This window comes from Pleurodeles waltl, chromosome 8 (genome assembly GCF_031143425.1).
Source record: "Pleurodeles waltl isolate 20211129_DDA chromosome 8, aPleWal1.hap1.20221129, whole genome shotgun sequence".
Classification (NCBI taxonomy): Eukaryota; Metazoa; Chordata; class Amphibia; order Caudata; family Salamandridae; genus Pleurodeles; species Pleurodeles waltl.
In genome coordinates this window covers 1,264,905,676-1,264,931,606 of record NC_090447.1, presented here as the reverse complement: position 1 = coordinate 1,264,931,606, position 25,931 = coordinate 1,264,905,676, and the positions used below count along the sequence as shown (strand labels likewise).

Here is a 25,931-nt window from a genome sequence, read left to right as displayed (position 1 = left end):
CAAGACTGCTCATGCCGGACATGTAAAATAAGAGTCTAGCTTGACAAACTTTTAAAATGCATTGTTCTTTTCTTATATTTTGCTTTCTCAGGCTAGACATAAAAGGACACAATTTGCTCATTGCAGTTATACAAAAATTGCTATAATCCTCCACATTCTTAACCAGCTGGGACAACTTGAGAAATTGTGTATTCCTACGTGCCAGCTTCCACAAAATTGAACTCAGCGTTGTGGGCTCCGCATTTCAAACAATGATGAAAAGGACGTGTAGGGAAATGCTACGATTGGCATGGTTACCCTCTAACTTTTTGCCTTTTGTTGATGCTAGTTATGATTGAAAGTTTGCTGGGACCCTGCTAACCAGGCCCCAGCACAAGTGTTCTTTCCCTAAACTGTACCTTTGTCTCCACAATTGGCACAGTTCTGGCCCACAGATAAGTCCCTTGTAAATGGTACCCATGGTACCAAGGGCCCTGTGGCCAGGGAAGGTCTCTAAGGGCTGCAGCATGTACAATGCCACCCTTGGACCCCCTCCCTCAGCACATGCACACTGCCTCACAGCTTGTGTGAACTGGTGGGGAGAAAAAGACTAAGTCGACATGGCACTCCCCTCACGGTGCCATGCCTACAACCCACTGCCTGTGGCATAGGTAAGTCACCCCTCTAGCAGACCTTACAGCCTTAAGACAGGGTGCACTATACTATAGGAGAGGGCATAGCTGCATGAGCACTATGCCCCTACAGTGTCTAAGCCAATTCTTAGACATTGTAAGTGCAGGGTAGCCATAAAGAGTATATGGTCTGGGAGTTTGTCTAACACGAACTCCACAGTTCCATATTGGCTACACTGAATACTGGGAAGTTTGGTATCAAACTTCTCAGCGTAATAAACCCACACTGACGCCAGTGTGGGATTTATTGAGAAATGCACACAGAGGGCATCTTAGAGATGCCCCCAGTATACCAGCCCAACTACTAGTGCCAGGCTGACCAGTTTCTGCCAACCTGCCACATCCAGACGGGTTTCTGGCCACATGGAGTGAGTGCCGTTGTGCACTCGATGACCAGGAACAAAGCCTGTACTGGGTGGAGGTGCTTTACACCTCCCCCTGCAGGAACTGTAACACCTGGCGGTGAGCCTCAAAAGACTCAAGCCTGGTGTTACAGCGCCCCAGGGCAGTCCAGCTAGTGGAGATGCACCCCCCACACCCCCTGACCCCCCCCCGGACACAGCCCCCACTTTTGGCAGCAAGTCCAGAGGAAATAATGAGAAAAACAATAGCCCCTAAGGTGTCCTGAGCTGAGGTGACCCCGCCTTAGAAAATCCACCATCTTGCTTTGGAGGATTTCCCCCAATAGGATTAGGGATGTGCCCCCCCTCCCCACAGGGAGGAGGCACAAGGAGGGTATAGCCACCCTATAGCCATTGGCTACTGCCCTCCAGCCCAAAACACCCCTAAATTGAGTATTTTAAGGGCGACCCTGAACCCAGGAAGAGATTGCCTGACGACCTAAACAAGGACTGCTGACCTGAAAAACCCGCAGAGAAGGAGATGACAACTGCACTGGCCCCAGCCCTACCGGCCTGTCTCCAGATTCAAAGAACCTGCAACCGCGACGCATCCAGCGGGACCAGCAACCTCTGCCGACTCAGAGGACTGCCCTGCAACCCAAAGGACCAAGAAACTCCTGTGGACAGCGGCTCAGTCCAAAGCTACAAGAAGAAATCATCTTTAAAGGGACTCTCACCTCGCTCCTGAAGCGTGAGTCCACAACACACTGCCCGTGTCCAGAGAAACCAACACTGCAGCGAGGACCCCCAGGCAACTCACACGACGTGTCCACCATGAGACGACCTCCCTGCACCCCCACGGCGACGCCTGCAGAGGGAATCCAGAGGGTCCCCCTGACCACAACTGCCCGGAAACAAAGAACCTGACGCCTGGAAGAAGGCCTGCACCCGCAGGCCCGAGAGGAACCAACTACCAGTGCAAGAGTGACCAGCATATGGCCTTTGCCCAGTCGGTGGCTGGCCCGAGAAGCCCCCATGCCCTGCCTGCATCACCAGAGTAACCCCCAGGTCCCTCCATTGATTTCAACGCAAAAAACAACACTTACTTTGCACACTGCACCTGGCCGCCCCTGTGCTGCTGAGGGTGTATTTTGTGTGCCTGTTTGGGACCACCCCCAGTGCTCTACAAAGCCCCTCTGGTCTGCTCCCCGAGGACGCAGGTACTTACCTGCTAGCAGACTAGCACCGGAGGAAGTGGGCCCTGCTTTGACCTCCTCACCTGACCAGCCCTGTGTTGCTGGGTGTTTGGGGTTAACGAACCCACAACGGTGGGCTGCCTATGCTTTACTTACCTGCTAAACTAACTTGTACTTTCCTCCCCCAAGAACTGTTGAATTTTGCACAGTGTCCACTTTTAAAATAGCTTATTGCCAAAACTGTGTACCTTACTGTTTTCATTCAAAGTCCTATATTTACCTATGTCAAGTACCTTACAATTTATGTACTTACTGGAATTCTGAATCTTGTGGGTCTAAAATAAATTAAGAAAATAATACTTTTCTATATAAAAACCTATTGGCCTGGAGTTAAATCGGAGTGTGTGTTCCCATTTATTGCCTGTGTGTGTACAACAAATGCTTAAATGCTGATAAGCCTACTGCTCGACCAGACTACCACAAAATAGAGCATTAGTATTATCTAATTTTGCCACTATCAACCTCAAAGCGGAACCTTTGGACTCTGTGCACACTATCTCTCACTATGAGATAGTATATACAGAGCCCGCTTCCTACAGGAAGTCTTTAAAATGAACCTCGTAGAATGAAGCCTTATCAGAATGAATCCTTACGAAAATTAACATTACGTCCTTCTAACCATTCTGTCAGTTCACTAGTAGACCTACTGGCTTTTAGTGCAATGGCTGGGAATGCTCCATTAGAATCACAGAGCCTCCCGATAGCTTAAGTCTTACATTTTCAGGAAACCGAGCTCGGTCAGAAATGATAGACTGTTAGTGAGAAAGTATGTTGGTCCCCCTCTGTTAAACCTCATATGTACTTGACCCAGTGGACTTCCAGTACCTGAAGTTTAGTGCTCCCTCTATATGAAGAACGGTGCCCTCTTATGCAGAGATGCAAGTTGGTGAAGACAACGCTAGAAGCCATTAAATATTCTGGATGAGATCAGAAAAATGATCAATGCTAGTCTATCACAACTGAAACTGCACTACCTTATACTTGAAAACACTGTCACTATTTAAGGTAGACTACTACTACGTATGCCACTACATCACATTAGAAAATTTCAAAAGCATTGTATCTAATTTGGTGGCAACGTCATAAGACTTAATGGAGATGATTCATAGGTTTGGTTAACTACTTAAAAAGGCTAGGATTGTTTAAGTTGCCTCATTACCGTAATGATTACATTTTAATTTTAATGTAACTAAATAGAAGTATTAAGGCTGGCATTACAATAAGGTTGATTTAATGCAGCTGCGCCATGAGGTAAAATGCGGACTTCACACGTTGCAGGTGGGAAATGTTAATGACAGACTAGAATGTCATGTCCCCACCCACCTCTAACTTTACATATCTCTATTTTCAATCACAATTGGCTCTTCTCAGCTTCTCTTGACTAGGTCGTCCATCCGTAGAAAGTCTGCCTTTGCTCCAGTCCAGTACATTGGTCAGCCAACCTGTAGCCTGATTCACAGCAACAATCAATGCAGAACGTTGCCTGCCAGTCCTTTTATTATGCTTGACATATTCGTGACATCATCATCGCTATGACAATGTTTGTTTTGAATATTGCTGCTGGCTGAGTGACAAATAAGAAATATTGCCCAGTATTATTAGCCCTAGCATTAGCCTACCAGGGATGGGGAAAATCCATTTAAATTTCATTAAAATAATGGGTTTATGGGGTAGGGATACTGAATTTGATAGAATTTAACTTCAGTTAGGGCTAGGGCAGCTAATCATACCTTTAAATACAAATAATCTGATTAAGTAAAAAACAATTTGTTTTATATTCATAGGGCAATGAAGATGTCTAGACCACACTACTTTGATCAAATAGAAGCAAACTGTGTTTTTCGAAACTTACCATACAAATATAGTGGTGCCTCCTGGTAGCAGTACCAAGATGACGTTACATCTATTAATCACAAACAATGGTGTTTCAGAAAATGGAACCATAACCTCTACTTTTCATAGCCGAACTAAACTGATCAACATCCCAGGTCTATGGTTTGAAGAAGAGGATGCCTTAAGGGTATTAATGAATCCTTGCCATAGTAAAGCAGAACTTATGACTCCCGAGGCTCTAAACTGAGCATCGATGGGAAGGCTTTATGCTCAACAATAATGCACTTCCTATACTGCAGTACGAGCCACAGATGCAAAATATAAAATGCTACATAAACCCTAACGAAATAGAACTTTCCAACATTATTTGTACTTAGTCGATTATGGCCTATACAAAGACCAGCTCGGAAAGGTCAAAGGATATTAGAAGTATATACAATATAACATTATAGAAAGGTAGCCAACAATTAGGAGGAATGTTTTTCACCTAGGGGTTCTGAGTGACAGACAACTCAATCTTCACTGCTGCTGTCCTAAACATCACTGAGAACCCCTCGGTTAAAAACATCCTCGTAATTGATACCCATCGATAATTCCATTGATAATTCTATGTATTATCTTCAGTGTGACATGTAATCAAGTATACTGAGTTGTGTTTTACTTTAAGCCCACAGCTGAGTTCCAGTCCCGTTTTGAGTGCAGCGAAATGAAGGTTTCTGCTTTCTTCATAAAATGACTCCCAGCCAATGGCTATGCAGCAGAGGGAGCTGACCCCTGCAGGAACATGCTGTTTGATGAAAAGTTAAGGTGACACTGGTCTTTAAAATTTATGTCGAAAGCCCGTTTAGCACTCAGTACCAGCTGTGCTCCAACAAAGAGCTTATGGTTAGGGCTCATAGTTTTATGGTATTTATATTTTTGACATTTCCATCATTGGTTATCCATATTTATTATTTGCTAATTGTATCTGTATTTATTCACATTTATTTTAGGTCCTGTGTAAAAACTGAGCTGAAACTAGTATAGTTCCATATTTACTTTTAAAAAAAAGTACACTTTTGAGACAAATAAATGATAAATCAATACACTTTAGAAAATATGAAACTTCTAGCATCATTCTTATGCATAAATACACTGCTCTTTAGGCATCATTATTAGTCTTCATTTTATAACCTACATCCCTGTCAACCTGCTCAGCTATTGGCCTGACCGTCATGAATGACGGTATTTAGAATTGCTCTGAAAAGATAACTTATTTCCATACTTAAAAATAAATACAGACAGAAAAATAAAAGCTTTTCTGTCTATCTGTAAACAAAACAAAGCAAAAAAAAAATCAGTATAAATGGAAAACAGGGAACCTTACTTATGGAGAGCGAAACTTATGAATGATTTGATTAAAAGAATTGTTACACTAAGAACATGAAATATTAGAAGAAATTAATAGTTATCAAGTTTTGCTTCACTGGATGACCTGCCAATTCGCTAAAAAGACCACACCGACCAGAATGCACTAGGAAGACAAATGAGATGTCTTTCACTTGAAACAGCTGATGGCTCTACTGGCGAGTGAGTCTTGTATTCAGTGTTTCCAAATTGAGATTACCCAAGTATGTCTTTAGGTCTTTCTTTCTTCCCTTTCCTGATGTTTCTGTGCGTGAGCTTCCTCACATCCGGTCTGGATTTGAATGCTAGGGTGGTTGACAGGCTGACTGTTCTATGTGGATGCAGCTTATTGTTTGGTAATAGAGTCGTTGGGCTCCTACCCGACGCTCCTGTTACTAAACGACAGTCCGCAGGCTGCAGTGGCTACACAAATATTTGCATAAACAAGGCGAAAATAAACTGAAAACGGTCTACACCCCAATTAAGTCTCCAATTTACTCTATAAATTAAAGTAGTTATAAATAATTGGAGATATAATGGTCAAGAAAGCAATGTACACTGCTGAACAATGTTGCCTTTGCATCGTTGAACCATACCCATACACCCGAACAATACTTTGTGGAGTAGTTCAAGAACATAACAGCTACTGCATGCGTAACAGATATCCCACAGTCCAGGTTTGATCTATACGGATAACTTGTTTTGCCTCTGTGCAGGTCACTCACTGCAGTCTGCTACCAGTGTCTACTGGAATGAAATTGATCACCTATAATGCCAAGCCCTTTTTTTTTTTCTCCTTCTTTTTTTAAAACAATCCTTAAGCTCAAGGATTCTGGGGGCTTCCAAGGAGCCAGGGCCTTTGCATTCACGGAGTTCTAGTTGGATGGTGCAGCTCAAGCCTGCCTGGGTCGAGACCAGAGTAGTAATGAAGGGCATAGATCTTTCTCTAGTAGATTGGGCAGACTCCTCCTGCCTTGGCTGGCTGGAAAGAAATCTTGTCAGAGTGTTAGAGTAGCATGAATGGGCATAGACTGGACTGTCGTAGAGTGGAGTAAAGTGCAACAGAGTGGAGTGTCAGTGTAGGGGGGCGCAGAGTGGAGTGTCAGTGTAGGGGGGGCGCAGAGTGGAGTGTCAGTGTAGGGGGGGGCGCAGAGTGGAGTGTCAGTGTAGGGGGGGGCGCAGAGTGGAGTGTCAGTGTAGGGGGGGCGCAGAGTGGAGTGTCAGTGTAGGGGGGGCGCAGAGTGGAGTGTCAGTGTAGGGGGGGGCGCAGAGTGGAGTGTCAGTGTAGGGGGGGGCGCAGAGTGGAGTGTCAGTGTAGGGGGGGCGCAGAGTGGAGTGTCAGTGTAGGGGGGGCGCAGAGTGGAGTGTCAGTGTAGGGGGGGCGCAGAGTGGAGTGTCAGTGTAGGGGGGGCGCAGAGTGGAGTGTCAGTGTAGGGGGGGCGCAGAGTGGAGTGTCAGTGTAGGGGGGGGCGCAGAGTGGAGTGTCAGTGTAGGGGGGGGGCGCAGAGTGGAGTGTCAGTGTAGGGGGGGGCGCAGAGTGGAGTGTCAGTGTAGGGGGGCGCAGAGTGGAGTGTCAGTGTAGGGGGGGGCGCAGAGTGGAGTGTCAGTGTAGGGGGGCGCAGAGTGGAGTGTCAGTGTAGGGGGGGCGCAGAGTGGAGTGTCAGTGTAGGGGGGCGCAGAGTGGAGTGTCAGTGTAGGGGGGGCGCAGAGTGGATTGTCAGTGTAGGGGGGCGCAGAGTGGAGTGTCAGTGTAGGGGGGCGCAGAGTGGAGTGTCAGTGTAGGGGGGCGCAGAGTGGAGTGTCAGTGTAGGGGGGCGCAGAGTGGAGTGTCAGTGTAGGGGGGCGCAGAGTGGAGTGTCAGTGTAGGGGGGCGCAGAGTGGAGTGTCAGTGTAGGGGGGCGCAGAGTGGAGTGTCAGTGTAGGGGGGCGCAGAGTGGAGTGTCAGAGTAGGGGGGCGCAGAGTGGAGTGTCATAGAATGAAGTGTCAGAGTTGCATAGAATGGAGTATGCATGATGGGTTAGTGTACTGCCATTACAGAACACATTTTCAATAGAAATGACCACTAACACTTGCAGAAAACGTTTTACAGATCAAATACAGCACACAAACAATGTTTGGAAATGCCATCACCTAGTCTATCGATTTGTTTTTATAGTATTAAAATATTTGTTTCCAGCACTGTTAAAAATTACAAAAAAGTCTAATTTGAGCTTTCCTAGTTCGGATATATTCTAAAATATTTGCACAGTTCACTTACAGGCACTTCATTTTTGTTTTGTGCTAGGAAAAAAACCTTTCCTGTCCCACTACCACAAAGCCAACGGTAAGCAATGGGTTGGTTGCATTCCCAGGGAAGCTTTCAGAATGTCTCCAAGACGGCTTTTCACAACGAGACAGATGCACTATGCTTCAACCTGAGTAGGGATATGGTCTATAGTAGGAAACCTATCTTAATTCCTCTATAAACTAATATTAGTTAGAAACGTCAGTGTTCTTTGGCTGCCGAAAAAGGCTTATACTGCTTTGTATATAGTTAACCTATAGATGCGCCCAGGCTTTTTTTTTTTTTTTTTTTAAAGAATTCGGAGCAAAGTCCACTACACCTTGCTTTAGGGAAGAACCCACACTGTAATAAACTATTGAAAAACAGTGCTTCCAGATTTTGGGGTTGAGAATGTTCATATTTTGCCTGGGCCATTTTTTTTTTACTGTTGGCTTTTAATGCCTTCTTAATTCCCCTACTGTTATTGCATTGTTTACTGTTCTTCCAGGAGACTCGGTTTTGGTCTGTCCATATCTGATGTTCTGATGGTCAATAGATTAGATTGCTTTCTTGTTTTTAATTTGTACCATGGCTCGCCCAAGAGCTTCTGTTAACCCCTTCGCTGCCAGGCCTTTTCCCCCTCCTGTGCCGTGCCTTTTTTTGGCTATTTGGGGCAGTTCGCGCTTAGGCCCTCATAACGTTTTGTTTACATAAGCTACCCATGCCAAATTTGCATCCTTTTTTTCCAACATCCTAGGGATTCTAGAAGTACCCAGACTTTGTGGGTTCCCCTGAAGGAGACCAAGAAATTAGCCAAAATACAGTGAAAAATGTGTTTTTTAAAAAAAAAAATTGGAAAAAAGGGCTGCAGAAGGCAGCTCGTGGTTTTTCCCCTGAAAATGGCACCAACAAAGGGTTTGCGGTGGCAAGATCACCATCTTCCCAGCTTTCAGGAACAGGCAGACTTGAATTGGAAAACCCAATTTTTCAATACAATTTTGACATTTTACTGGGACATACCCCATTTTTACTATTTTTTGTGCTTTCAGCTTCCAGTTAGTGACCAAAATGGGTGAGAAACCAATGCTGGATCCCAGAAGGCTAAACATTTCTGAAAAGTGGACAAAATTCTGAATTCAGCAAGGGGTCATTTGTGTAGATCCTACAAGTGTTTCCAACAGAAAATAATAGCTGAAATAAAAAAACATATTGAAATTGAGGTGAAAAAAACCAGCAATTTTTCTCCACGTTTTACTCTAACTTTTTTCTGTGATGTCAGATTTTTGAAAGCCATATACCGTTACGTCAACTGGACTCTTCTGGTTGCGGGGATATATAGGGCTTGTAGGTTCATCAAGAACTCTAGGTACCCAGAGCCAATAAATAAGCTGCACCTTACAATGGGTTTTTATTCTATACCGGGTATACAGCAATTCATTTGCTGAAATATAAAAAGTGAAAAATAGGTATCAAGAAAACCTTTGTATTTCCAAAATGGCCACAAGATAAGGTGTTGAGAAGCAGTGGTTATTTGCACATCTCTGAATTCCGGGGTGCCCATACTAGCATGTGAATTACAGGGCATTTCTCAAATAGACGGCTTTTTTTTACACACTGCCTTACATTTGGAAGGAAAAAATGTAGAGAAAAACAAGGGGCAATAACACTTGTTTTGCTATTCTGTGTTTCCCCAAGTCTCCCGATAAAAATGGTACCTCACTTGTGTGGGTAGGCATAGCGCCCACGAAAGGAAATGGCCCAAAACAAAATGTGGACACATCACATTTTTTCACAGAAAACAGAGGTGTTTTTTGCAAAGTGTCTGCCTGTGGATTTTGGCCTCTAGCTCAGCCGGCCCCAGGGGGGGGCAGAAAAGGCCTAAAATAAATTTGCCCCCGCAACCCCCCCCGGGGAGCGACCATTGCCTACGGGTCGCTCCCCCTGCGTGACATTGGCGCAAAAAAAGATCCCCGGTGCCTAGTTGTTTCTGCCCCCCCTTGGGGGAAGATTGACCTAAAATCCGCCGATCTGCCCCCAAAGGCAGAAATGGTCTAAATACAATTTACCCCCCAGGGGAGCGACCCTTGCCTAATGGGTCGCTCCCCATTTCTAAAAAAAATAAAAAAATAAAATCACCCTGGCGCCTAGAGGTTTCTGTCCCCCGGGGGCAGATCGGCCTAACAACAATAGGCCGATGGGGCAGAAATGGCCTAAAATAAATTTGCCCCCTGCTCCCCAACCCCCCCCCGGGAAGCGACCCTTGCCTACGGGGTCGCTCCCCTTGCGTGACATTGGTGCAAAAAAAAAAAAAAAAGAAATCCCCGGTGCCTAGTTGTTTCTGCCCCCCCTTGGCGGCAGATTGACCTAAAAAATGGTCTAAATACAATTTACCCCCCAGGGGAGCGACCCTTGCCTAATGGGTCGCTCCCCATCTCTGAAAAAACAAACAAAAAAAACAAAAACAATTGCCCTGTCGCCTAGAGGTTTCTGCCCCCCCCAGGGGCAGATTGGCCTAATAACAATAGGGGGGGCAAAAATGGCCTAAAATAAATTTGCCCTCCCACCCCCCACCCCCCACCCCCCTGGGGAGCGACCCTTGGTGCCTAGTGGTTTCTGCCCCCCTTGGGGCAGACTGACCTAAAATCGGCCGATCTGCCCCCAAAGCGGGCAGAAATGGCCTAAAATAAATTTGCCCCTCCAGGGGAGCGACCCTTGCGTGAAATTCACGGAAAAAAAAACTCCCTGGTGTCTAGTGGTTTCTGTCCCCTTTGGGGGCAGATTGGCCTCATAAAAATAGGCCAATCTGCCCCCAAGGGGCAGGGGAGAATTTACCACGCATGTTCCTTTTACAACAAAATATGTTGGCAATGCATGCAAGATAAAGGCATGGGTGGTAAAGATGCGATTGTTGTTGAGACCGCATTGTTAAGGCATAAGTGATTTATGCATGCGTCTCCATCATACACCCAGCCTTATTTCTTGCTGTGAAAATCTGAGCTGCAACAGGCTAGGGTTCTAAACATTCAACTGTTCCCTGCCCGTCTAAAGGTCATCATGGGAGACACGACACTGTTCCTTAACGAGCCGCCGGTGGAATTGCCAGGGCTGGATGGAGAAAACAAGTCAGCTCCACCACGGGAAAGGCACTGCAGCAGGGCGCGGATGAGCAGATGCCAGTGGCATGCGCCCAGACCACAACCAGACTGAGGAGAAAGTGGCTGCACTGGTCACAGCATCCTCCCCGAGGTCATTGCCGGAGCATGCCTCGGAGATCAGCAGCCCAATGGCATCCTCTGAACACTTTGACTCTAACACCTTACTAGAGGAGCTAGCAGATGGGCTACTACTGACCCTAGGATGCTGGAGAATCTTGGGGGGGGGGGGGGGGGGGGGGGGGAGAGGGGGCTGGGGTGAGTGGGACAGCGACAGTGCATTACCCCCTCAAACTTTCCTCCACCTGCATGACAGGGGAGGACCAAGGAGGGGAATCCCCTGGTAGGTGCCATGCATGATCACTGCTCCGCAATTCTGCACTTTTCTCCTGAGTCAGACTGGTTCTGGACATGCTTGATCCTGTTTCATATTCAGCTTGGGGGGGGTGGGGGGGTGATGAATCACTAACCTACCAGTGCACATTATATGGTGACCATCCCTTCCTGTGATTGATTGTATTGGAAGTTTGGATTTTTCAATTGTGCGGACCTCTAATTTTGGTTAGAGCGCTGTTGCGACTGATCTGTGGGTGGGAAGTTGGGATTTTTGTCTTGTTGCTCAGTGTGTGGGCAGGGCTGTGCTGTTGGGGTTAGATGATGGCAGAGGGGAGGGGTGATAAGATGTGACTCATGACATGGCTATGTTCAGGGGATGGGCTCTGTGAGTGATATAAAATCCTCTCCTATCAAAAGTGAAGAACTGCTGATATAGCCCTCCTAGAGGAGGCCCACCTAAGGGGATCTGAAATTCTTAAGCTGCAAAGACTATTGAGGAGCTAGGTATATGCTACTTGATATTTTGCTTTTTCCAGGAGTGCTGATCGGAGTTAAGTCCGGGATCTCGCTGGAAACCTTAGAGACTACTATCGATGAAGAGGGCTGCTATGTACTAGTGGTGGGGAGAACTAATAGGCTTCAAATACTGGCAGGTAGCCTTTATGCCCCCAATGTGGGTCAGGCGCAGTTTCTCACCAAGCTATCCCAAATCCTTATGCAAAGTCTGTACACACTGCTGCTGGGGGTGACTAACTGTGTTGTGCACATGGGGCTTGACAGATCGAACCCCCCACCCCTACCCACAGAACCGTCTGCAGGAAGACTGGTACAGTGCCTCAGGGACTGGCAGGAATTCTGGAAATGCTGGGCCTTGAGGGACATGTGGTGTATGCCCAAAGTCCCGAGAGACTCCACCTGTCAATAGTAACCGTGGACTACAAGAGCCTGAGTAAAGTACTGGCTCCCAGGCTCAAGCCCCACTTCAGACCCCTGGTACACAAAGACCAGAATGGGTTTAACCTGAGACAACACCTCACTCAACATAAGGTGACTGTATCCTATCCTTAACCAAACATCGGAGATATGGTACCCAGAGGTGTTGGTCTTCCTGGACATATGGAAGGCCTTCAATGCACTGCAATGAGACTACTTGCAAGCTGTCATGCACCAGACAGCATTGGGGGAGGGATGGATCAGACTCCTTTATACATGTGTGCAGGCATGTGTGGACATGGGAAAGTGCATATTGGACACTTTTGAGGTAAACTGGGGTATGCAGCAGGGATGCCCCCTATGCTCTGTGCACTGATGCAGCCAGTGGCTGCATGCTGCGGACAGAGGGATGTGGAATGAGAATCCCACTAGATGGCAGAGCACACCGTCTCACTTTACACAGACATGCTCATCTTACTCAGAGATCAGAGTACAGGTATTTCCTAGAGTGTCATCCTCTTCGGTCGTGTTTCTGGCCTACAGCCGAACTGGCAAAAATCATGTGCATTCCCTGTGTCCGTTGGCTGGCAGAACAGCCACTGGTTGTGCCTGGAGTGGGACTCTGATGGGAGCCCACGCTGCTAAAATATCTGGGAGGTCAAGGTTTGCCATGCCAACACTGACATCAGAGAGGGCAATTCTGGAGGTATGCTGCGCGCCCTCCGAGGCAGTGCTGCATTTTGGAGGATGTTGAAACTCCCTAAAATGGCCCAGATAGCACTGACCAAAATGGTTATGCTGCCTAGAGTCCTGTATTATTTTACTAACTTGCCAGCATGGATATTCAAGTCACTGTTTCAAGCCATTAAAGGCATGCTCCGAAATCGGATTTGGGCTGGGAAGAGTACCCACGTGTTCCTGTGCACACTCAAAAGACCGACTATTAAGGGCAGAATAGGGGTCTCTGACTTTGAGCTATATTATTACATGGTGCAGCTGCAATGGGTCGCTGGTTGGCTGGTGGGACTTGGGCTTGATGAACTGGGGGCGCTTGGGACGGTGAGTGCAGAGGGGGCAGTACTGGCCATGCTGCTGGGAGCCAAGCTGACATTGCCCAACCAAACAGGACACCTGCAGATAGCCCTCCTGTGGTGGGGGGAGGGGGTGCGCCATAGCGTGGGCCCGGCCCTGCTCTATGCACTGGAGGTTCCATTGGGGAGATTCCCTATAAACAAGGAAGGGTATTTTACATGCCAGCAGCTAAATACCTGGAACAAGGCGGGTGTGGAGATTGAGGGGCTGCTACTCTGATGGATCCTGCCACACAGTGGAGGAGGTGGAGGCCTGAAAACAGAATACCAGGTACCCAGTTCTTAACGTATAGGGCCCCGACTCTAGCCAGATGTATGGGGTGCTGGAGCATGAGCAGCCCACACAACTTATTACAGACAATGACATTCGGTCGGGGGAGCCACCTGGTCTCCTGGCTATATAATATAGCACTGCACATGGGGGTTGATGTCTTGCAGATGCAAATTAATTACATATGTTGTACGCACCTTGCACTGCACAGGCTGAACGTTATCTTCCACACAATGGGCCTGGACTGCCCTAGATGCTCTTTGGTTGATAAAAACTTTTTCCACCTAGTATAATGCTGCCCAATAATTGACCTTTTCTGGATGCAGGTCATGGGAGACTTGGAGCATGCTCTAGACCGACAGCAGCTGCGTACAGCCAAAATATGCCTTTCTTCTTCATTTGACGGACCATAAGGGGGACTTCCAGCGCAACATCTCTAAGGGCTACACCCAAGACTACATCAAGAAATCTCTTGCTTCTCCTTTATTCAACAGTTCTTTGGCAGTCCGGTATTCATTTTGACAATACCTAATGCAAGCTGATTTTTATCTGTCTGGCTTATATTTGTTGGTTTTTATTTGTTAAAACGTTAAACTGTGCATATTTTGAAACTGAGCTGAAAGAGCTTTCCAGTCTGCCATGGTCTTTGATGGAGCGAAAAAAGCTATTTTCAGTTTGCCCCACTTACTGGTTGAGGACGTCTTCTTTTGGAGTTAGCGGTTTAGTGCTAAGCTCCTCTCACTTCAAAAGACAATGCCGGCACACAAGTCCATCTGCGCCTGACTGACCAGGAGCCAGGACCCCTGCTCCTTACATATCAGAGGTTAGTCACCCAGCTTATATTACTTATACTGCTGAAGCCTTGCATAGACTAGGTGATTTGGGCTTAGCTTCAACAGCTATAACCACTCACTGTACCACTCGCTTTCCATATTATCGAGAGGGTCCTGTGGCTTGTTTTAAATGTAAATTTCAATTTAAAAAGACTTTCCCAAAGTCACAAATATGAACACAATCAGGGGATCTTTGCATTTATTCACGGGCAGGGGACTTTCCTATTGATACTTCGTTTAACTTTCTTTGCATCCCAAGACCCTAGCTGTCCTAACAGTTTTCTCTGTAATATTAGGTCTCAATCTAAGCATGCTACTGAGTTTTCGGGGATTGCTCTCATCACTGTCTCCAGAGGCAGATTTTCTTACTGAAACCTGAAGGAGTCCCACCTCTTTACCAGCAATCCCACTGGCACTTCCTGATAACTACTGCAAGCTTAGACTTGACAGAGTAAAAAAAAAAAAAAAAACACAGGGCAGCATAGTCACAGTTTTTAAAGGCTGTCAATGTTTTGCTTGTTGATACATCAGTTACAGATTGGGACTATATATGTATTTTTTAAATGGAACTGTCTCCTAATTCTTGCTGGAAAGGTGCCTCAGTATACAGACCTCTAGGTTCTAAAAAAAAAAAAAGTTTCAGCCATCACTTAAGAGCACATTGCCACTCATGTTCTATTCTCTCAACAATTTCTTCTACTAGGCGATTTTAATTAACTTGGATGAGAATCTCTAAATCCCGATGTAGCTCTACTTATGTCGGATTTAGCAACGCTCTGCCTGCACTAGAAACTCAGTGGGCCTACCCATGTTGCAGGACACGTTGGATTTACTTTTTACTAACTCTAAAACCCTACCTCCTTTCTGGACTTATTGTTTAATCTATTTCCAGATGCCTAAAATAGATCAGACTGAGAAGACCAGAATTACTAACATAAGAGCTTCTAGACTTTGGAAGAGAATCACCCCCGACTCCTCTTCCAAAGAATTTAGGTTCTCATTGGCTACTGAAACACTAGAAATTGATCAAGCTACAGCAGATTTCCGTAAAGCATTGAACTCCGCTTTTAAATCTTTGTAAAAGCCAAGCATAGACCATAAGCACCCTGGTACACCACCAAAATAAGTCAATAGAAATCCTCCTGTAAAAGATTAGAAAGAAGCTTGCACATGACAATTACAATGGTGAGGTAGGCTATAAACCATCTCTTGCTGTGTACCACAGAAATATTGAAGTGACCTGTAAAATTTACATTACTAATCAGATTAATAAAGCTGAGAATTCTTCTTTTAAAGTCCTCCTTAAAGTGCTAAATGACTTCACCAATCCCCGTGCCCACTGCCTGGAAACTCAGGCCTCACAAGAACTGTGTGACGCATAACAGTTTTTTTTTGAAGAAATAAAGCAATCTCATTTATGAGACCTTTACAAGACTGGCAGTGAACTTAACTAAAACGGTCCTCCAGTTAATTGACAAAATGGTTTAGGCAAGGCTTGACTCGTTTACCTTGATATCTATTTAAAGCTTTCTTGAAACAGCCAAATCTGGCTCCCCATTGTAACCATGTCCACCTAGAAAATCAGCATTACTATCCCACCAACTGGCCCGGTGGTATGCTTCCTTGTTTAATTTATCAATAAATACAGGAAAAATCCCATTGTGTTGTAAACTAGCTCAGGTTAAAACTATACAAAAAAAGGCCAACATCACACCTTCTGATCTCAGCAACTATTGTCCCATTTCGCCACGCCCACTGTTGGGTAAAATGTTGGAAGGACTAAAATAACGTTCTACTTATTTAGAAGACAATATGATACTGGACCCATCACAATCTGGGTTCTGTTCCTCACATAGCACCGAGACAGCCTTAGTGGCTGTTAACCGATCTTATACAACTTGTTTTTGATGCTGAGTTACCATCCATGCTTGTGCTCTCTGACTTATCCACAACATTCAATATTGTGTCCTTTCCCAGGCTGCTTCAAAGACTGTATGATATTGGAATTAATGGGACTTCCCTTCAATGGTTCAGTGATTTTCTAAGTAACAGAACCCAAACCATCTCGCTGGGATCTTTTAAATCTCACACTATGCTGATAGACAAGGGAGGGCCCCAGAGCTCTTGCCCAAGTCCTATGCTTTCATATTTATGTTGCTCCCCTCGCTAAGATCATAAAATCCTTCAGATTTGAAATTCTATCCTATGCAGATGACAACACAGTTGGTCATCTCCTTTGACAAAGCTGGTTGAAGCAAAAACATGGTTTGCTACAGGGATGAAAGTGACTGCAGCCTGGATGTCAAGTGAATGCCTGAGAAACCAAGACCATGCTTTTTGAAAAGGCCCAAAAGCTTTGGTTGGCTGATTGGCAGCCTGCAGAACTGGGCCTCGCCCCAAAACAGGCAATAAAGAACCTAGGAGTCCGACTGGCCAAACCTTAGCCATGAAAGAGCATGTCCTGTCTACTGTCGGCACATTCTTTCATACAATGCGCCTGTTGAGGCAAGCATTCCCTTTTCAACCTCTGTCAGTGAGGAAAACTTTAGTGCAGGGGCTTATCAGCAGGCAATGTCTTGCTGACTTCTGCTGACAAGACTTTACTCTTCAAACTTCAAGTTGTGCAAAACACAGCTGCTCATTCCATCTGCAATCTTCCTTCTGGTACTGCCTCTATACCTCTCGAGGACTTGGCATTGGTTGCCTATTAGGAAAAGAACAAGCTTTAAAATCTGCTGTCTCACCTGCAAGTCCTTAATGGAGAAGGGCCCCAGGTATCTTATCTTGAAGCTTAAACACTATTGTCCCGCCAAGCATTTGAGATCCAGTGAGCAAGCACTACTCACTGTCCCACGTACCAAAGGTGATGGCAGAGGGTAGGTCTTTTTACCGTCTGGCCCCCTCTTACTGGAATGAATTGCCTTAAGACATCCGTATATGCACAGATCACTTCAAATTCAGAAAGATGCTTAAGACTGTTATTCTAATTTGTGTTGCACCCGCCTGCTTTTTCAAAGAGACCAAGTTAGTCTCCTCACATCCTGATATTGTGCAAATTGTCCATGCCTCATCACCAAGAAAGTGTTTTCTTCTTGATCATCTGCAGAATGTCCTGGGCAAACCACACTTGTCCTATGGTACACATTTTCTGCATAAATTTACCTTTCAAGGTTTAAAGATATTGTTTTCAAAGTTTCATTGCTTCTAGTACTAATATTATATGTTTTCACCTGCGCTTAAACTTTGCTGTCTTTCCATGTGTCAAAGCTCTGCTGCTCCTTCTCCTTTCCACTGTCAGTAAAACTGATCAGTTACTAGTTAGGCACTTGTTGATCAAAAAGCATGGATGCACACAAGAATCCTTTACAAGGGCGCTAGATAACTTCTGTGCCTCCGTTGTAGCACTGCTTACCTTCTGACGCTGTAGAGCTGTAGTTGTAGCCAAGAGTGGAAAAAGTTCTAAAGCTTTTAATAATACCCAATAATGACAGCATGAAAGAATTACAGCACCTTTGCCACAGTTTCTCAGACTTCAATTGTATCAGGAATACGAAAAAAGGTGCTGTATGAACCCTACACAGTATGGATACTGGAAGTGCCAGGAAACAACTTGCATTCCATTTTCATGTTCCAAGTTGCACCAATACTCCTGATTTTTCTCTGCATACCCATAAAGACCTATTCTTTGTGAGGTTGCTCCCCATCCTTACAGCAGAACTGCGAGGTGTAACACACCTCTACATCCTTTTTCTAAGACTCATTTACTTTTTCCTGGAACAAGTGCTATGTTTACTTGAGCTTCTAGTTAGGATTCTCTTTGTAACCTTGTGTAGCTACGACAATGCAATCTGATCCACCTCAAATGTCTGCAATGTGTAGGAGACCAGCTCATACCCTGGAAAAGGCAGGAGAATTTCTCATATTTCTAGATACGACTGATGCCTAGATTACAGTCAACGGACGTTGTATATTTTACTGCACTATTTGGGCTTTGAGGGCCAAAGGCTACTTCCCAAAGGTAGAACGTCACCAAGGGAAAAGGACTGACTAGTAAAAAGATGCTAAACTTGGGGTAGAGAACTATTTCAAACCCTGCATAAGTATAAACTTGAAAATTTGCCATTTCTATACTGGGAGACAGAAGGAACATGAATCCTGTGATGAGTTCCTGACAGCTTTGAGTTTACGCTTAGGGACCAAATAACAGCAAGAAGACACCAGAATGGTTATGGGTCATGTGTGACCCAACATGGAGGAAATATTCAAGATATCTATGGCCATGAAACAGTCAGTCACTTGGGTCAAGGAGACCAATGAAGATAAATGTGGGAAAGAAAATAATGTTTCAATTGACACTTTCTCATCTGAGGAGGTTGAAAGGATCTTAGAATCAACATCCCCATTTGGTGACACACCCACATCTGGGAATATAGGTGATAGCAAGGATTGGGATGAACCTAACACCCTTAAGCGAGACCGGGTGAAGACCATGATCCATGGTATCATGATGACTGAGTACCTGAGGGCAAGTGCAGCACCACAGGGCCTACTAGTGAGGAACAAACCTTTTATTTTCCAAAATGACAAGATTTTCCAAAAACCAATCCACCAATGAGCATGACGTATACCTACAACAGACTAAATACCAGAAAATTAAGAAAGATGTCAGTAAATTCTCCCATGAAAAGGTGCACCCCTACATTAGAGAAGACTATGTGTCATCAGGGAGGACCCCAGGGTATAACACTGACTCACTCATCCGACTCGGGCTCTAGCAATTCCAACTCCAACACAAGATCATTTTTTTTCAAGTAGGGGTCGAAATAGGAGAGTAAGGAGAACAGGTTTCAGTTCCGGGGAGGGTGGCCTATGTACCCGCCACATGAAATGCAAGGCCCCTTTATGCCAGGCCCTTTTTCACAGGGTCCCATGCCACCTCACGGGTAAACTCTACCTTTCAAACATTGGGGTCCCCAGGGAGATCATCACGCACAGTACCATCCTTTCTTAGGGACAGGACAAGGACGCCCAAAGGGCAGGACAAAGAGTCTCAAGTCCACTGGGCACCGGACGCAGAGCAGGGGAGAACGCTGACCCGGAGTATGAAGGTGGAGAACTCACAAGGTTGGGACATCCAAGTGGGCCCAAGCAACCACACAGTTTAATTGTTAACTTGAGTGGATTGACACTTACCCCGCACAAACAAGTGTCCCGGAGAAAGGTTTAGGATTTGTCCCCACTGCCCCATTAGACAAATTCAAGTTATGTATGGAGGTCAACAAATTCATAAGGAAGGTTAAGCTTAGATCCTAGTTTGGAGACTGCCCATCTACTAAGGGCCCCACTATGGGTGACACTGGTCTACGCAATAAATCCTCTTTCACGCCATCTAGTGCTTCTATCTCAGTTGAAATCTTGGCATTCGAACAAGCGGTCATGAAAGATAGCAATGACATTGATCCTACCTCTCGAAGTGTATTCCATAATACAAGGGAAGACAAGAAAGCACTACAAGACCTAGCCAACAATACAAGCATATTCACAAGCCAGCAGACAAAAGGGGTGCCCTCGTCACCCAGACCACAGACAACTATAGGAATGAGTGCTTGGGACTGCTGGGCGATGCACAGAATTAAGAGATACTACAGGAAGGTCCGACTAGTTTCCAGCAAAAAACAAGATCAGCAGTATGGTTGAGCAAGCACTGGCACATAACTGGATTTCCCAGAAAGAGGGTGATTTCCTAATGAACAGGAACCCAGTGACCCCATATTTTTACACTATTTCCAAAATCCATAAAAACCTGGAAGGATCACCAGGGAGACCCATTATGTCTGGCATAAACTCAGTTTTGGAACTCCTGTCCCATTTTGCTGATGCTTTCCTAAGACCCATAGTCCAAAATACAGACACGCATTTGAAGGACACGAAGGATGTACTGTCTCTCCTTAAAGACAGGCCTTTCGACCCTACCAATGAAACACTGTTGGGTTTGGACGTGGAGAGCCTGTACACGAGTCTACCACACTCTCACACTTCACGCATTAGAGGAGGTCATGTTTGATATAGACTGGGAATACCAGACACTAAGCACCTTGGCTCTGGAATGCTGCTTCTGGGCATTAACCAATAACGTTTTCGGTTTTGAAGACACTGTACCTTCAGAAACATGGCACAAGCATGGGAAGCACCTTTGGTCCAAGTCTAGCAGGTCTTTACGTTCACCATCAGGAGAAGGAAATAATTCTTTAAACCACCAACACATATAGGAATAACATCACTCTATGGAAAAGATACATTGACGATATCTTAGTCACCTGGAAAGGGGAGGAAACACAAATAGCCCCTTTTTTGGCATGGCTCAACGTGCAAGATCAGTATCTGAAATTCACTCTAACGAAGAGTAAAGAACAACTAGTTTTCCTTGACCTTAACATTATAGCAACTTATGGCACCCTAAAAACTCCGACTCATGAGAAACTAACAGCTAAGAACGGTTTGCTATTATTTGACAGTGCACACCCTCGCCATTTGAGAGAGAACCTTCCCTTTTGCCAGTTCCTCAGACTCAGGAGGAACTGTTTCGAGGTATTCGACTATATACAGCAAGTCCAGAACCTTGCATCAAAATTGGAGGCTAGAAATTACACCCCCAGAATCATCAACCGTGCCATGAAACGAGCACGCAACAACAGAGGCCCTTTTGCACAGACGTCTTCAAAGAGAAAGAGGAAAGGCCCATATGTATTACGACATTTAGTATAGCCTCCAACCTGGTAAATAAGATTATCAACAAACATTAGCGCATTTTAAATAGCGGCCGTTTGGACCTTCCCAAACCTATGTTTTCCCCATAGGTGTGGCAAAAGCATAAAAAACATACTGGTACACACCCTGCCGCACCCACCCAAGAGAGGGCTGAACACCACCAACCTCCTACCACCACTGACAGGACATCACCCATGCAGCAATTGCAGTGTGTGCCATTTGACAGGCACAACTAAGAGGGTTATTTTTAATAACTCCACATGGGAAATCAGGGATTTTACCAACTGCAACACCCAAGTCTATATGATTACGTGCCCATGCAATCTGCATTACATAGGAATGACTACCCGCAAAGCAAACATTTGCATTGGGGAACATTGCAGTAACTTAAAGTGTGGCCGTGACACCAAAAAAATTTCCTCCCATAGCATCAATAGCGCACAAACAGATGAGTACCAATGGCTCATGCTTGAACATCACAAGGAGGCTAGGCTATATATATTTTTATGAATTTTTATAATTTTTTGTGACTCACTGGTCACTTCCCTTTTTTTTCTCTTTTTCTCTTTTCTTTTCCTCCGTCTTTGCCCTTTCCAAACCCCTTTTTTACCCCCTTCCACCCTAAACTCCCCCTCCCCCTTTTTTCTTTTTGTCCTTTTTTCCTACTTCTCTGCCCCTTCCCCCCCAAACATCCCCACGCATCCTCCTTCCCGTGTCTTGTTCTCCCCCACCCTTGCCTCCATTGTCAGATAACTGGTGCCATACGCTTATTTTTGCCACAGGCACCACGAGGGGCACCCGTAACTTGGGCCCTTGCAGTCCTGTTAGGACACAGACGACCGCCATCTTGGGAGGTCGTCAGTCTAGTCCTAGATGCGACCACGAGCTGGGACGCATGAGCAGTTTTCCCTTACAAATACCGGATCCCAACTGGGATCGCAGTGTTATTCGGGCCCCGGCGAGGTGAGAAGTAGGCTACTGGCGGGAGTGTTGCTTTGACAAAGTAAGTGCGCACAAAGCTCTTCACCACCTGCAGTGGTAAGAACACGCTCAGTGAGTGACTTTACCAACTATATTTTTCAATGTGTGACTACAACCACACCCTCCTATCGGAGGGCATAAGATGCAAATAGCATAGATACTGAAAGTAGGTCATGCATGCACCACATGTGTTTTCTCAGAGGCGCCTCACATGTTTAAGTGTGTTGTAGTGTTTCTTACGTGTAGTACGTCTTGTATTTGGTTTTTTATATGAATTACAAGTGCCATTTGGCTGGGTGATGGTGACAATAGCACCACACCCCTGAGAGATACATTTATGTTTTTATTTTATTTCCTGTCTCTTCCACCGGTTTGCCCAGCAGAACAATAATACTGATGGGTATTATTTAATTTAGTTATATACATTACCTTATCACATAGCAAGTAGTAACAGTGCTTCTATTAGTGACAGGCGCACAAGGAGTGACACTAGGGAGTTCACTTTGTTCCTGATAAGGAGTCTAGGGGTAGACTCTGAAATCATGTAGACCACCTAGGAGGACAGTTACATAATATACACACCCTCCCAAAACCCCTTTTTAATCATTCCACCCCTGTGAGACGTATTAAATTAGTAATATCACCCAGAGGGTAGTATTTTTAACCCACCAAGACCCTGCCACTCCTATCCCTTTCTAGCATTCACATTGTTGAAACCAACAGTGCACCCACATATTCCGTTGGTCACAGTACGCCTCGTTCTGCAGCAGAACGGGAGGAAATCCAATGATGAAGCATGCCACCAAGGGGTAACCCTGGTGGGTGAGGGTTTTTCAAACAAAAAACTTTTTTTCTCCCTGTGAAAGTTTCTGTTCCGGGCTGGTTTTTTTTGTACGTTTACTGAAGCCTTAAGGAGGATAGACCCAGCTCCTTTAAACCCTCCTCATTCCCCTTTAGTTAGCGACTTCCCAAAAAACAACTACTTCTTTGTGCTGAGAAATGTAAATTTTTCAAATCAAAAAGAGATTCAATAGGCCGAAGGAATTGTCCCCACAGAGTGATTAAAGATGTCATCAGGAACGCACCAATGAAAGACACCAACAAGAATTTGTTGTTTTCTGGACTTTGTAAATTTAACAAATATGACAGTATTTCAAGTGTGATAGAGCCTCTTTGAAAAACTTAAGCAAAGGACAAGATTACCTAGAGCAAGGATCAACAAAATGCTTTTGACTGAGAAAAATGAAATCATAAATGCCCCTATCTTACTATCTGTATTGTGAAGTACTGTGTGGATACCGTTAATGCTTGTGGGTGGGGAGCAATTTGTTTTTGTTAAGGCCTGTGATACAAGAGCAGGTTGTGGCATACGCTTTGAGAACATTGAGTGAAGAAGAAAGACGCAATATTGCAATAGATCGAGAACTGTTGGTGTGTGAATGGGCCACTTAGCACTATAGGCATTCCATTTGAGGAAATACTGATCACTAGACCCTTGTTCAAATTTTGTAGCTGGGGGAGGTCTCATGTCCACGGTATCCAAAGCTGGGCTATGGAGGAGTCATCTTTTGAAGTAGAGTTTGTACCAGTAATTAAGAACCAACCCCTGTTTGTCACATCTGTTTTGCCCCAGTGTGATTAAAAATAAACTTGGAGATGGCGAAGTGGACACTGTATCCTCTGTGGGTCATTTCAGTACTATACCAGCACTGGTTTGCTGATTATACGAGGGATTCTACATTCATCCTTGTTAAAAGTACACCCAAGAGAAATGGCCTCTAAGCAAGAGTGTAACAGGGTAAATTAATCTATTCACTCCTGTCTTAACTGAGTGGAGTGTTCAATGGATCTTTGTGATTAGAAATAACAAGTGTCTGTCCTCTGGGTGGAGTAAGTGGAACTATCCTCATAATGTCTCTTGGTGGACATATAGGATTGTCCTCATTTATGGATGAGGAAGCAGACCATTTGGTTAGAGCACGTAATGTGGGCTCTACCAATGATGGGCATCTAAAGACAAGTCAGTGTTCCTGTACAGCAAGTACAATTGCTCCACCTGGCTTGGCAAAAGCTGTTTTTTTAACACTGCTGAGCCTTTCATAATCTTACCGTCACATGTAAAGTTTGTTCTTATTCGATATGGCAAAGTTTATGTTTGATCTTCTTTCTGTTAAGTTTCAGGGGAAGGCTACTTTACAGAAAGTGGGAAGGAACAGATTGTGAGCACTGCAAGACTTAATTTGTACAGGCTGCGTGCAAACTATCCCGCTTCGAAGATTTTCTAGACAGTTGGGAAATCAGTAGGGTTTAGGACAAAGGAGAGTAATGTTTGCAGTACCTTTCTTTTTCATAATAAAATACATCTGTCAGAAGGATGGTAACACGCACAGATGTGCAAGTAGCTTCTCACACAGTAAAAACACTGCAATATATTAAGTGCAAAAACAACAGTGAGATGCTTTATACAGAAAAATGATTATGCCTTATACAGAAAAATGATTATCTGTCTGAAAAATTTGTTAGACGTAAGGAAAGGAAGTCCGCATACTTGACTGGATGTGATGTGTTGGTGCTGTTGATTATGTCCTCTTCTGTTAGCTGCCAGTTTTTGACGGTCCCCTTCACAAAGCCAGAAACCATTACAAAGCCCAGCACCAGCACATTGACACATGTGAACACTTTATTGACCATAGCAGATTCCTTCACACCGAAAGTTAAGAGTCCTGGAGGGAAAAAATGTAAAAGATCAAAATGTGCATACTAGGTGGTGCCATCACAATACCATACTGAGGCATCCCATTTTAATTATGCATCGCTTCACAACGTGACTTATTCAGCTTAGCCAAAGCCAACACAACTCAGCAGAAAGCCAGATGGGAAAAGTTTACACAAGAAACACAAATATCACACATTTGTTTCATGGGGTTTTCATAATGCGTGCTTTTTTTCTTCAACATCCAATATGGGCGAGAGAACTATCCCCGTCGGGATGACTATTTTCTTTAATAATAGTGAAAGTCACTGATCTGTTTGGAATGTTGACAAAGTGGAGTCTCATATTTTGGGATTAACATTTTTCGAATTTCTGCATATTTTGAGAGGCTGTGGAACAAAGTGAAAAATATTCACAAACCCGAATAAGAGCATTAGGTTTTCAAAAACAAGGTTTTTCCAGTGTATGAGGACTACGTGTGCAATTTACATAGGATTTCTTTAGTTTTCAAAATGTAATACAGTTCTTTGCAGTGGGCCTATCATCATTATCCAGTTGCAAATGGGCACTAGATTTGATGGGAGACCAGAAAAACAAGTAACTTACTTTTGGTATCGATGTTTCCAATGGGTACTCTAGCTGCCTGCAGATTGCTGAGCACATGAATCTCCGCAGTCAAGCTGAATTAGCTCTCCTGCACCAGAAAGCCATAGATCTATCCCAAAGCTGGTATCTTTCCAGAAATGTCAGTGCGTATATAGCGCCACCAAGGCTCTAAAGTCAGTAGTTTTTCCTGAGCTCTTCAACACAGACCTGGAGTTTTAACCCTTTCCAAAAATTCTCTATATATTCCACTGTCCTGCAGTGTTTTAGAGACAATGGCACTGAGGAGAAGATCAAGTTTCCATACATCTGCCAATTCTGAGGTTCTTCAAGTTCACTCAACCTCTCCCCGTAGGACAGTTGGTCCAAAAAGTGAGCGCAAAACTTGGAAATGTGGTAGCAACACATTTAAATGAACACTAATATTATTTGTTGTATTGCTCTTCAAGATCAATCTCTGCCACCCTATACATAAATTGGGTGCAGAAACTCACCAGAA

The 25,931-nt window shown here is 44.8% G+C and overlaps 1 protein-coding gene across 2 annotated transcripts in view; it reads right to left on the bottom strand.

Moving 5' to 3' along the window:
• The window catches only part of SLC7A1 (solute carrier family 7 member 1), a 393,527-nt gene that overhangs the window by 133,048 nt on the left and 234,548 nt on the right, over positions 1-25,931 (bottom strand). For both annotated transcript variants that reach the window (XM_069202197.1, XM_069202198.1), the window contains one exon: positions 24,665-24,839. In XM_069202197.1, coding sequence (XP_069058298.1) covers positions 24,665-24,839 — 175 coding nt within the window. The remainder of the gene's footprint in view (positions 1-24,664; positions 24,840-25,931) is intronic.